The sequence below is a fragment of the Macaca nemestrina genome, chromosome 17 (genome assembly GCF_043159975.1).
Source record: "Macaca nemestrina isolate mMacNem1 chromosome 17, mMacNem.hap1, whole genome shotgun sequence".
Lineage (NCBI taxonomy): Eukaryota > Metazoa > Chordata > Mammalia > Primates > Cercopithecidae > Macaca > Macaca nemestrina.
Window position 1 is genome coordinate 40,977,813 of NC_092141.1, and position 12,776 is coordinate 40,990,588.

Here is a 12,776-nt window from a genome sequence, read left to right on the forward strand (position 1 = left end):
GGCTCAGAGGTGGTGTACCCATTTAATATATTTGAAGGGTAATTTTTGCATGCATCCAGGCATAATTAAGCTTCTAGAAAATACCTTTTATCTAAATGCTTCTGGGGTCCATAGCGTGGTTGAATCATGAGTAGAGCAAATTACATTCATATAATTGACTCTGACTCAAATTTCCTTAAGTAATAGATGAAGTTGAGTCAAAGTGGATGTGAACTGCCCTCACAGAAGACAGGTTTTGGGACTTGATAATTCAAGCTGATTGCCATAATTAAGGAAGCTGTAAGGTTAGTAGGGCTGGCAGCTTTGGCTCTACCTTACATCCACCCCTTTTAGAAAAACAAACATTTTGTCTGGCACTAGTTTCTGTTGTATAAGTTTTTATACTGTGTAACAGTAACAAGGCCACAGCAGGTGAGGATTAATTTTTGAGTGGCTGCTGGAATTATTTGATTTAAATACTTAGTATTTTAGTAGTCTCTCACACATTTGCCATTAGGTATGATTAAAATATTCCTACTGTACTCCTATTCCACTAAGTTACATTTTGAACTTAGACTCACCTTAATGAAACTTAATTGGGGAGGGGGATTCCCCAACAAAAAGAAGTACGGGCTCAGAATGGAATTGTAGTGGACAGTAGTTTTAAAAACAAAGCTGCTCCTTTTGCTTGCTTGATCATTGGGATTTTTTTTTTTTTTTAAATTTAATGCATGTCTTTTAAATTAATTGGGAACTGTTTTTCTAAAATTAAAATTTTCTTCTTCCTATAGCCCTGCCATAGGACAGGCTGAGGCTGAGTCTCAGTGTTGCCCTGTTCAGTCTGAGGCAAGTGGGATTTATTTTATTCCTTATAGGGGCTTTCACAGCTTTATGGCTGTTGGATATTTATGTCCCCAAACTTGCAGCAAGTTTGGTGAAGGCCCCTAAATTTAATTAAACTTAGGATTTTTATACTCTTTTGGCAGAGAAGGCTCTATATTAATATTCACGTTTGACTGTGGTGTTAATAAACCTAAGTATTTCATATGCATTTTTATGTAATTTGCTTTGTGTTACATAATTAACAGCTTCAGTAAAGCCTGTGTTACTATATTGAACTTTAGTAAATTCACAAAATTGGATGTTTTTGATTTGGAGACATGAAATGTTTTATTCAAATTTTCTACTTTCACTTTTAGGAAAATCTTACTGGTTTTATTTTCTCCATAAACTATTAAATTTAACCTCAAGGATAAGTTTAATCGTTGGAAATGCCACTGGATACTGAAATCTGCATTTTTTTTTTTTTTTTAAGACGGAGTTTCACTCTTATCGCCCAGGATGGAGTGCAGTGGTGCGATCTCGGCTCACTGCAACCTCTACCTCCCAGGTTCAAGTGATTCTCCTGCTTCAGCCTCCTGAGTAGCTGGGATTATAGGCTCCTGCCACCATATCTGGCTATTTTTTAAATATGTTTTAGTAGGGACGGGGTTTTGCCATGTTGGCCAGGCTGGTCTCAAACTCCTGACCTCAGGTGATCCACCCGTCCTCAGCCTCCCCAAGTGCTGAGATAACAATAGGTGTGAGCCACCACACCTGGCCAAAATCTTGTTTTTTTTTTTTTTTTTTGAGACAGAGTCTCGCTCTGTCACCCAGGCTGGATTGCAGTGGCGGAATCTTGGCCTGGGTTCAAGCGATTCTCCTGTCTCAGCCTCCCGAGTAGCTGGGACTACAGGCATGTGCCACCACGCCCGGCTAATTTTTTGTATTTTTAGTAGAGACAGGGTTTCAGCATGTTAGCCAGGATGGTCTCGATCTCCTAACTTTGTGATCCGCCTGCCTCAGCCTCCTAAAGTGCTGGGATTACAGGCGTGAGCCACTGCGCCTGGCCAAAGTCTGCATTCTTATTCACTAACTTATGCATTGAATGTTAAGGCTAAAAGGTCATCTGGAAATGCTTAATTTTAAATATTTTCAAGCCTCACCACATTAGAGCAAATGTTAATGTAGAGCCCTGTTAAGGTGGGAAGGTGGTGTCTTTGTGCGTGCTTTGTGTATGTGGGGATATAGACCATACAGTTGATACAACGAGAATTTGGGTGTTACAGACCTTTCAGCATGGATGGATTGCTAATTTCAGGTATCCAAACTGAAATTTGATACCTGATCATGTGGTAAAGTATGATAAACTATGGTTTTGGAGTGATTATTTTGAGGTTCATTTTCAGCCTCACTGAACAATGTTTTATGGACATGTGAAAAGTATGCACATTTGTTTCCAACTAAAATTTGCTTTTATTTGGTGAGAAAAGGTGTGGGTGTGTGTGTGTGTGTGTGTGTGTTGTAGGGAATAATTAGAGAATTGGAAGAGAGGCCAAAAACAAACCTGAATTACTTTTGTTTCTTGTGTTTGAGCCACCATTCTATCCAGATAGCAGTTTACTCTGAGCAGTAACAATGAACAGTGTAGCATTTAGCAAACCTGGAATTGTTTGTATATGGTTTTCATTCTTGGAAGCATAAAGAAAAAATATGCATTAAGTGAATTACAAATTTTGACTTGTTAAATAACATGTTTTTCACTGTAAAAGGATTTTAATATTTAAAGAATTTTGTTGCTTCCATGACAAAATATTCCATTCAACTATTTTATAACCTCAGTAATCAACATGTAAGAGTCCTTAATTGGAGATCTGTTTTCTCTATTACCTACCATCCCCCAGTATGCTGAAATCTTTCTAAGTTGCTTGTCGTAATTCTAATGGTGATAATTGAAAAAAGTGTGCTGGAAATACAGGCTCTTATCTGCTTGAGTACTGGGGTGGGAGGAATTTAGTAATGTCATAATTTGTTGAAGGTAATATATATAGATAACTAAGATAGTTCCAGATAGTTCCTTTTTTTTTTTTTTTTTTTTGTATTTCTCTGACTCAGACAAATAAGATTTCGATAATTATGTAATTTTTAGGTGTCTGTAACATCCACTGGTAAAACTTGGCAAATGAAAGAAAATGGTGAAGTCACCACTTTAACCGAGTCAAAATTTTGTTTGAATAAGCTGATGAAACTAGACATGTACCCTAGAAGTAGATACCCTAAAATTTATACAGACATGTATGTCTTTTTTAAAAGGTTGTAGTTATTGACCTAATACTGAATAATCTTTCTGCGTTATTCCAAATTGAAATTTGTTTGCTCCTCATTGTAACTTTTATGGAAAAGTCCTTTGAAAGGGGATTCAGTTTTAAGGCTATTTGGCTATAGGGCAGATTTTTATAAGTAAACATTCCCCCAGTTCCACTTATGCTAACTATCTCATGACAGTAAAGTTTACTCCTTTTTTAAAACCCTTTCTCAGTATTTCAGTTTCTGTCATTAAATCATTTAAATAACAACCTTTTGTTTTTATAGCAAAGAAGTCATCTGACTTCTGTGTGATGTTTCTTGGCAAAATAAGCACTTGATGTTGTATGGTCGTGTACATAATGGATATTCATTAATTTTGTGATTAGTGCTGAATTTTCTAAACTAGTGTCTTAAGCTCTTAGACACCTTATTATGGATCTAATTCAAACCAATATGTAGGAAATGGAGAAAGTAGGACTTCGGTTTGAGCTTCCCAATAACTTTAAATATATCCACCTTTTCCAAGTGTTTAAGCCCTAAAACATCTGTCTTTATTTTTTTTACCTGGCATTTTTGTTAGAAAGTAGATTAAGTTTTAAAGTAACATTAAAAAAAAAAATTCTTCAGTAAGATAATTGCTTTTAGTAACTACTATTTTTTTCTTACTCTTGGCTCTATACATTTTTGCATAATATTTTAGTCTAGAAAGGAAAAGCTTTTCATTTTCTTAACTCTGGAAAAGAATAGTTTGGAACTAAATTAGTTTGAGAAATCTGAACCATCTCTCTTTAAATCTGTTCGGTTAGTCTCATGTATTCTCAGGGTAAAATGTCTATTTTACTAAGCAGAAGTAGTAGTCATATTGAGGCAGAAATTTGTAGCCCAAATGAGGTAGGTCTTCGCTGAAACTAATTTGAACTATTCCTATTTGAAGCAAATTGAACGCTATTATAAATCCAGACTGGCTAATTAGATGGAAACTTTGATGGTTAGGTTCTTTAAGAGGCATACAATCAGTTATAAGAATGTTTATGTATATGTTTCACTTTTTATCAAAATAACCTCAGAGGAGGTACATGTGAGTAAACTGTCTTAGTGGTTGATTACTTTGACTCCACCCATTAATTCTAAATGATGTCATGGTCTGTAAGGTAGTAATGTGGCACAGCTTCAGTAATGTGTGCTGTGTTTGTAAAAAGGTGAAGTCCTTTATTGGCATTTTCTAAGCCCTCTGACATTGTTAGTGTCTGGATTGGTTGGTTTGCATTTTACCATTATGGTTGAATCTTTGTTCCTTCACCATTAGTTAAGTCTGAGGAACTAACTGTGAAATTCCTTGATGGCCAACTTGGATAAAAATGAAGAATGGTATTTTCCCAGTTTACTACACATGGACCAATAGTGATTATTTGGGAGAGAACACTGGGTAGTGTTGCTTGACTTAAGAACCTTAAATGTATTGAAAAGTAACAGCATTCTTAATCATGGTTTGCATTTGTTACTGAGATCTCACCATATTATTTAATGTAGCTTCTTACTAAAATTTTGTAAATAGTTTAGCAATCACAGGGGTCAAAAAAAAAAGATTTGCACCATCGTATCCCTGTCTTTACTAATAGAATGAGGCTGCTTACCTACCCAAGTGGAGCAAGGGAAGAGTTACTACAGTTACAGTTAGTCTGAGTTAGAAAAAATATGGAGCATCTAGTTATTGAGCAAAGCCCCCTTTTACCTGTTCACTTATTCAAGGAGAAACAGTAGAGTTTGCCTCAGTACATGTTTTTGAAATTGAGACTCTCTGATGTGACAAAATTAATTTTTGTGAAAGTTGAATTAAAAGCTTTTAAAAATTGCTTGTCTGTGGGGGTGTGTCTACATACTCGTTTAAATTTAGAAATTGCCACATATTTAAGATATATGCCCATCCCCTTTTTAGAGTAATCAATTTCCATCACAGTTCACATACTGGAATACATAGTTTATTAAAATTGAGATGTGTCCAAGAGATTTTCAGTGTTAATTAGCTCATTCTAAATAGCCAATATAAGGTAACTTTTGTTAAAAAAAAAATAGGGAAAAGTTTTAAATGTATTAATATCAGACTCTGAGGAAATTTAATGCACATTGACTTTTTAAACTATGGATTGAACTCCTCAGTTTAATACAATTTGTGTTTTTGTTAACTAGCAGCAGAATTTCAGCATTTGCTACTTACTGGTAGAGAAGAAAAATCCCACAGCCCTGCCAGTACAGGTTAGTTTAATCTGTAAGTACCTGATGTTCCTATTTTTTTCAAACATATCCATATAACTCACACAAGGAAGAAAGCTGTGCGATTACTTAAATGTGAGTATAACTAATAATAGATCCATTGGACACTTTAAACACTCAGTACTTGGGCCAAAGTAGATCTAGGTTTGCTAACCCCAGTTGTAATAAAGGTGTAATACTGCTCCTTTGTTATCTCCTTGTGGTTCAACCTAAGTAGATACATTGTACATAAAAGGAAAAGACAGTTTGAGTTGGCTGTGCCTTTGTTGATAGATGATATGGAGTCCAGGGCTTTGGGTCCAGGGTCTTTTACTTAAGCTATTTCATGGTGGTTCTCTCATTCACCTTTTAACTTTTTACAGTATGAATCAACCTAAGAAAAAAGGCAAGTTTCCTCACATCTAGAAATGATAAATGGTGTACAGTCATAAGCTAGAATATGTTTTTATAATGCTTTTTTGTTCTTTTAGCAACACTTGTAGATACAAGTACTCCTTTTTTTTCTTTTTTTGTAAACTATAACATATCATGTTGGTGTACCAGTGAGTTCATTTTACTGTGAACTAAGAATAACATACCTTTTTAATATTGAAAGCTGACTACCCATCAAGAAATGTAGCTAGATTCTTCATGTAACACTTTTGAGGGGCAATGGGGACATAATGGGTTGTGGAAGATGTGTTTAACATTTTTATTTTTATTTTTTTCATTCTACCCAAGTTCATTGTTGTTTGAACCATCCTTTAACCTTTAAATGTTGTGCTTTTAGGTTGATACAAATGTAAAGCACTGAGGAGGGAGGAATAAAGCATACAAGTTAATTTCTAATTTTCGCAAGCCTGAACCATCCTAATCTGATGGTAGGATGTATGGCTTCTTCCTTTTCACCTTGTGTGATACCTAATTTGAGACGATCTAGCCATAAAACTAGTTAATCTTGAATTCCTCTTGAACTGGATGGTGGTTAGCCATTGTGATAACAGATTATCTTTATATGGAAATTGTGCATATTGTTAAATTTTAAAACATGGATTTATCAACTGATAATAAAATATATCTTACAAGATATCCACTTGTTTTTTAATGTAAAATTGCACAAGGGCTTAAGTTTCATTGCCTTTCACAGTTTAATTTGTATATGAAATGGTGTAGATGCAGTGGAAATGGTTTTCCTTAAAACCATCTCTTTAAAGCTGCCTTTCTGGTGAGTACTATTTTATGCTTTTATATATTATGATTTTACCTTCTAAAATTAACTGAACTAGGACACTTTGATTAAAGAGGGGAGCAATCTGAATTTCTACATCTCTTTGGATATTACTTGAATCAAGAATATTAGAAAATTATTTTACCACCTGGCATTTCCCTTTTAATGCTTTTAAAGAAAAAAGTTCACCTTTTTCTGACCTTCACTTAACAGACTACAAATACAAAAACTTTTAACATAAATTATTTCATTTTCATGAGATGGCATAAATGTTTAAAACTAGTATTTAAGAAAGTTCTTAAACATTTTCTTTTTAGCTGTCAGCCAAAAGATTTTTCTCAGTGCTTTGGAGACATTGCATAGGTGTAAAGTTAAGATACCAGAACTTCATTCTGTTCTTGTTGGAGCTGTTGTTGCAGTGATTCATGAGCAGTAAGCTGGAGTTCGGGTGGAAGAGGGGTTTACCAAAATCAAAATTCTTCATGCAGACCAGTTACTTACAGGGTTTCTTTGAGAGGCTTAAACATTTCAAAAGTATTATTTAAGCCACTCTAACTCTGCATGAAAAATTGGAGTTAGAAATACTGATTTCTGAGACCACGTATACCAGTGAAAGCTTCTGAGTATGTTTCTAATTACTTTATGCCCTGCTTTATTTAGCCTCGGTATATGTAACGCATGGATTATTTTTTCCCTCTAGTTTTTAACTGTATCCTAGATAAAAACTAGCATATACTAAGAATGTTTTTACATTCTGTTTCCTCCTGTGATCTTTGGGAACCAGTAATGATTAGTCAACTCTGATGCTCTTTAGTATGAACAATGATAGTTTTCTGAAATCTGAAAATCGATATCTGAGCATGTGATGTGGCAATGCATTCTTTTAGATAAGCACTAAACAAAGTATGGACCCTCCATTTGTGTCTTTAAGATTTAAAGTGAAGTAAATTTCTAAGGAACTGTGTCCTTTCCTAGCAGGAATAAACAGACAGTGAAAATTTGGTAAGTATGTAACTTTAAGTGCATGTAATAGTGATGAGTAAGTAGCCAAATTTTGATAGCATAAGATAATGTTTAAAAGTGAGCAATAATTATTGCATCTCTTTTGTGACTTAATGTATATATGTTTAACATTTTTTACAAATTTGTGTGCATAAAGATTAAATTGGAACATACCTTACTCCTTTGTCTGTTTTTTTTTTATTTTGTATGGTGCTTTAAATACTAATTTTATATTTCAAGCTTTTTGCAGGGTAGAAATAAGTGGCCGTTAAAGAAAATATCTTCAAGAGGAATTATTTCAATGTCCCTTTTTAAAACTTAATGATGGCTTTCAGTTTACTTAAGTCTTCTGTTTTTCAGCTCCAGTTAAAACTGATAATAGGCAGCTATCAAAAATGGAAAAAATCTTGTGCTCTTTCTGGAATATTAGAGGAATCAGTAACAGTAAAGTGATATTAACCCAATACTTGATTTGTAGTTTTTAAAGCAGTTTTTAAATTGAGAGAAAAGGGGCCGGGCCCCGGCTGAGGTGGGTGGATTGCCTGAGATTAGGAGTTTTTGAGACCAGCCTGGTCAACATAGTGAAACCCTGTCTCTACTAAAAATACAAAAATCAGCCGGGTGTGGTCGGACGTGCCTGGAACCCCAGCTACTCGGGAGGCTGAGGCAGGAGAATCGCTTGAACCCAGGAGGAGGAGGTTGCAGTGAGCCAAGATTGCGCCATTGCACTCCAGCCTGGGTGACGGAGAGAGACTCCACCTCAAAAAAAAAAAAAGGAAAGGTGATGAAATTTGGGAGTCTATTCCCTGGGATGTTGTATTAATAATAAAGTGATAAATGAAGGTTAAAGTGTTCAGTTGGTACACCAGGAAAGATTATTTCTGAGGAAAAGGTCCATTTATTTCCAAACTAGTCTAGTGGTTTAGAGTAAGCATTTTATGAAGTGGTACAAGATCGCAAAGGTTAGTAGAGGGGCCAGGTCAATCTTAAGGCTTCACTTTTACTGGTAAGGGATTATGTGAAGCATAAGTCATACATGGGATATGATTGTAAGGAGGTCTGAACAAAGCGTGATAAATGTTAGACCATGTGGATTATTAAATGGTCTAGTTGAATAAAAAATCATGACTGATAGGATAATTTTTAGTGTAAGTAAACAGGCTCACGAAGGGTAATTAAATACTAGCTTTTAAAATTTAAAGTTCTCACAAATAATATTAGTACATCTTGTCACTTTGATTTGTCACCTAGTTAAATAGCTGGAAGCTTGTGCAAATGAAAAATGAAATGGAAGCCTACATTTATGTGTATTATCTGTATAATTTTTGTCTACAAGTAGGTTCAGAGAGAGACTTTCCTTAATATGTAGCCATGTAATTAGAACTCACAAGGGGCATTGAAATGTTTTTCTTTTTCAGATGGTCTGGGGCTATTAAGTAAGCCAAGTCTACCATTTGAAAAACGGTGCTTTATTTCCATATCTGAAGTCAGAAGTTATTTTTTAGTTTTCATCTAAAAGTGGAAAGATTTTTGCTTCTGCCTTATTAAAAGCCTCTTTGTTTGGAGATGATTATCTCCACTCATTAACCTTTGAGTGCTTGTTATCTATAAAGATGAATAAAATCTTTCGTTTATTATTTATGATACTTGTCTGAGCCCATTTTTAAAATTTGTATCCAGAACAGTTTACATCGAGAAGGTGTTACGATATGCATCAGTTGTCCTGAGCAGTTTTCGTTGTATCCTGGGAACTATAAGGAATAATTATTTTTATTAAATACAGAATGTCTCCGGGGAAAAGTAAGGGGTAAAAGAGCACACTTAGTGTGGATATTTTGTATGTGATACAGTGTTGAGGTTGGATAGGTAGATGAGCCAGAAGAAACAGTCATTTAGAGTAAGCATAAAACTAGAGCTTGCAATCAAATGCTTTTCTGTTATTTATTAGTTACATGACCTGGAACAAGTACTTCTCAAATGGTAGTCATAAGTTTCATAGGTTTGTGAGAAACAAGTTAATATATATGTAAAAGAATTTAGCCTGGCACTTTTTAAGTGCTCAGTATTTTCTGTATGTTTACTTGAAAGAACTAACACAGTATACATCTGGGCTAACCTTGTTAGACCACAGGAAATGGTGGGAGCAGACAGTTATTGCAAACCAAAAAATTGCATTTAGCACATATATATGAATGCCCACAGTGTGCTTTGTTATTATCCTTTGCACATAATAAGAGAGAAAGTGCATCTGAGTAGAGACTTTGGAACTGAGGATTTAAGAAGTCAGGGTTTGCACAAAGTCTCATTGGGTAACAGTGTTTTGGGCAGTAGGTGTGCAGAAACCATAAGATGGGAAAGCATAACATCTTGAACAAAAAATGAGGTCTGAATGGTGGATGGGATGGGTGTGTGTGCGCATGTAAGGTGAGTGGAGATTGGAGAGAGATAGGCCAAGTCACACAAGGGACCATGGTTTTAATGTCATTCTAATGGAAGTCTTGAAGAACTTGGAGGTGGTGAGTAATACATGGTTTATGATTAACAGATGATCCTAAGTTGGTTGGCAGTGGGGCAGGGTGGGTTGGTGGGTAGTATGAGGATCAGTTAGAAGGCAAGAAGAACCTGGCCCCAAACATCTCAAGAGTAACCGATGTAATGACCTACTGGATAGTCATTGGAGAAGTTAGAATATACTAACCCTCTTGAATGTGTGAAACACAGGAAAAGGCAAAAAGCAAAATATTGATGCTGGATACAGTGGCTCATGCCTGTAAACTCAGCAACTGACTGAGCCGGGAGGATTGCTTCAGGCCATGAGTTCAAGGCTGCAGTGAACCATGATGGTGCCACTGCACTTGCTGGTGCCTGGGCAACAGTGAGAACCCCCAACTCAAAAAAGGGAAACATTGGAAATATAGTGGGCTGGCTTTGGGGTTTTTTTGTTTGTTTTTGTTGTTTTTTTGGATGCCGTTTAGGCTCCACCTAATCTTTAAGACTTATGTAGGAAATAGAGATATAGTAAGACATTAAGAGTCAAAAATAAGTTTCTTCAAGAGTCTAAGAGGGATAAATCAGTAATAAGGAAGTGAAAATGCCCTCAAAGGAAGTAAAATTTGGAGAAAGCAAATTCCATCTATGTGATCTCAGGATGGTGGCATTTGAAATAGGTCTTGGATTGTTAGGATTTGGGCAAATTGGGAAAAAAAAGAAAAAAAGATGGAAAACCCAACGATATGAGGCATATGAAGGAAAATTGTAAAGAATGAGATAAGGTCATTTGACTAAAGCGTAAAGGTCCTTGAATACCACATTAGGCGTACACATTTTCTGGAGGAGTTGGGGTGTTTTGGGATTCTTGGCATAGAAACAACATTGACTGCCCGGGCACAGTGGCTCACACCTGTAATCCCAGCACTTTAGGAGGCTTAGGAGGGCAGATCACGAGGTCAGGAGTTCAAGACCAGCATGGCCAACATGGTGAAACCCTGTCTCTCCTAAAAATACAAAAGTTAACCGGGCATGGTGGTGGGTACCTGTAATTCCAGCTACTCAGGAGGCTGAGACAGGAGAATCGCTTGAACCCGGAAGGTGGAGGTTGCAGTGACCCAAGATTGTACCACTGCCCTCCAACCTGGACAAGGAGTGAGACTTTGTCTCAAAAGAAAAACAAACACCTTGACAAGAGCAGTGGCTGTGGTTTTGGACCCAATGTCTTTTCAGAAGCACCCAAAGTGTATCACCAGTGGCTGTGGTTTTGGACCCAGTGTCTTTTCAGAAGCACCCAGAGTGTATCACCAGAGGCTGCCACTATTTCCTGGCACTATCAGGATGTTTCCATATCACTACCATCTGAGTGACAGGGAATAATAAAATTTTAGAAACCGTAATTGGGCCTAGACAGCTATTGACTTGGTGAGTTGAAACTAGAACTATCTTATGTTCACTAAGGCCAGCTTAAAATGTTTTGGAAGCCTAATATACCTGAGGCCATTGTTTTTCTTCGTCACTTTATAGACTAAGTTTCTTAATTTTTTTGCTATTCCACGCAATTATAGGACATTGCGCCCCTGCTCAGAAACCTTTGTTATCACTACATGTATTTTGTAGTAATGGAACACCCCCTCTTTCTGAATTCTTCATGGAACTTTTCCTGAAAGCTGATTCTCCACAGAGGGTATAGTTTCTAACAGTTGCATGAATTGAGTGTACTATTCTGGATTATTTGTTCCTGGAGTTTGAGAGGACCAGTAAGCTCATTACCAAAGACAAATTGGGCAATTATAAATACATAAACATACCCCATTTGGGCCGGGCGCGGTGGCTCACACCTGTAATCCCAGCACTTTGGGAGGCCGAGACGGGCAGATCACGAGGTCAGGAGATCGAGACCATCCTGGCTAACACGGTGAAACCCTATCTCTACTAAAAAAAAAAAAAAAAAATGCAAAAAATTAGCCGGGCGCGGTGGCAGGCGCCTGAAGTCCCAGCTACTCGGGAGGCTGAGGCAGGAGAATGGCGTGAACCCCGGAGCTTGCAGCGAGATTGTGCCACTGCACTCCAGCCTGGGCGACAGAGCGAGACTCCGTCTCAAAAAAAAAAAAAAAAAAAAAAACCCTATTTGCTTTATGACCCCACCTCACTGCTTTTGATCTGATTCCTGAAAGTTCCCCTTCATTGAAATCTTAGAAATACGATGTAGTAGGTGTTCAACAAATAATTGGAGTGAATTCTTTCTCTGAAGAATGATAGTGCTGTAGTGAAGTCAATCACAATTCTGCAGATTAGTGTCTCTACCAGTGTATATTCATACATTGTGGATGTATTATAACCATGTACAATGGAAGTGAGGAGTGCATAACCATGTCTCAATATTTGCTAGGATCATGAAGCTATGAAGCAATTGGTAGTCACGCTTTTCACTTACTCCGCTGGCTATTCCACATCTCTACTTTTGCGATTCATCCCTTGATGCCATAAACACATTTGTCTAATGGCTTTCTGATTCATGAAGGTGGTAAAAGCCAAGGCCTTGAACAAGACCCTACTGTATCTATAAAATCTGTATTTGCATCCTTTTTTATCACATTATACTAGGCATCCATTTACAGCTCTCCTCTTTTACTATGCTCTGGAATCCAACTTCTGCCATCGTAGTGGTCTCTTTGTTCCCTTTTGTGTTTCTTCAGCTTCG

At 36.7% G+C, this 12,776-nt stretch overlaps 1 protein-coding gene across 8 annotated transcripts in view; it reads left to right on the top strand.

The window, feature by feature from the left end:
- The window catches only part of LOC105485190 (zinc finger protein 207), a 32,597-nt gene extending 23,371 nt beyond the window's left edge, over positions 1-9,226 (top strand). For 5 of the 8 annotated variants that reach the window (XR_011615599.1, XR_011615600.1, XR_011615602.1 and 2 more), the window contains 2 exons: positions 771-825; positions 5,293-9,226. Coding sequence is in view for 2 of the 8 variants with exons in the window: in XM_071082698.1 (XP_070938799.1) it covers positions 771-781 (11 nt within the window). In the remaining 6 variants the exon portion in view is untranslated. The remainder of the gene's footprint in view (positions 1-770; positions 826-5,292) is intronic. The other 3 variants (XR_011615601.1, XR_011615598.1, XM_071082699.1) reach the window with 1 other exon arrangement.
- The last annotated feature ends 3,550 nt before the right edge of the window (positions 9,227-12,776 follow it).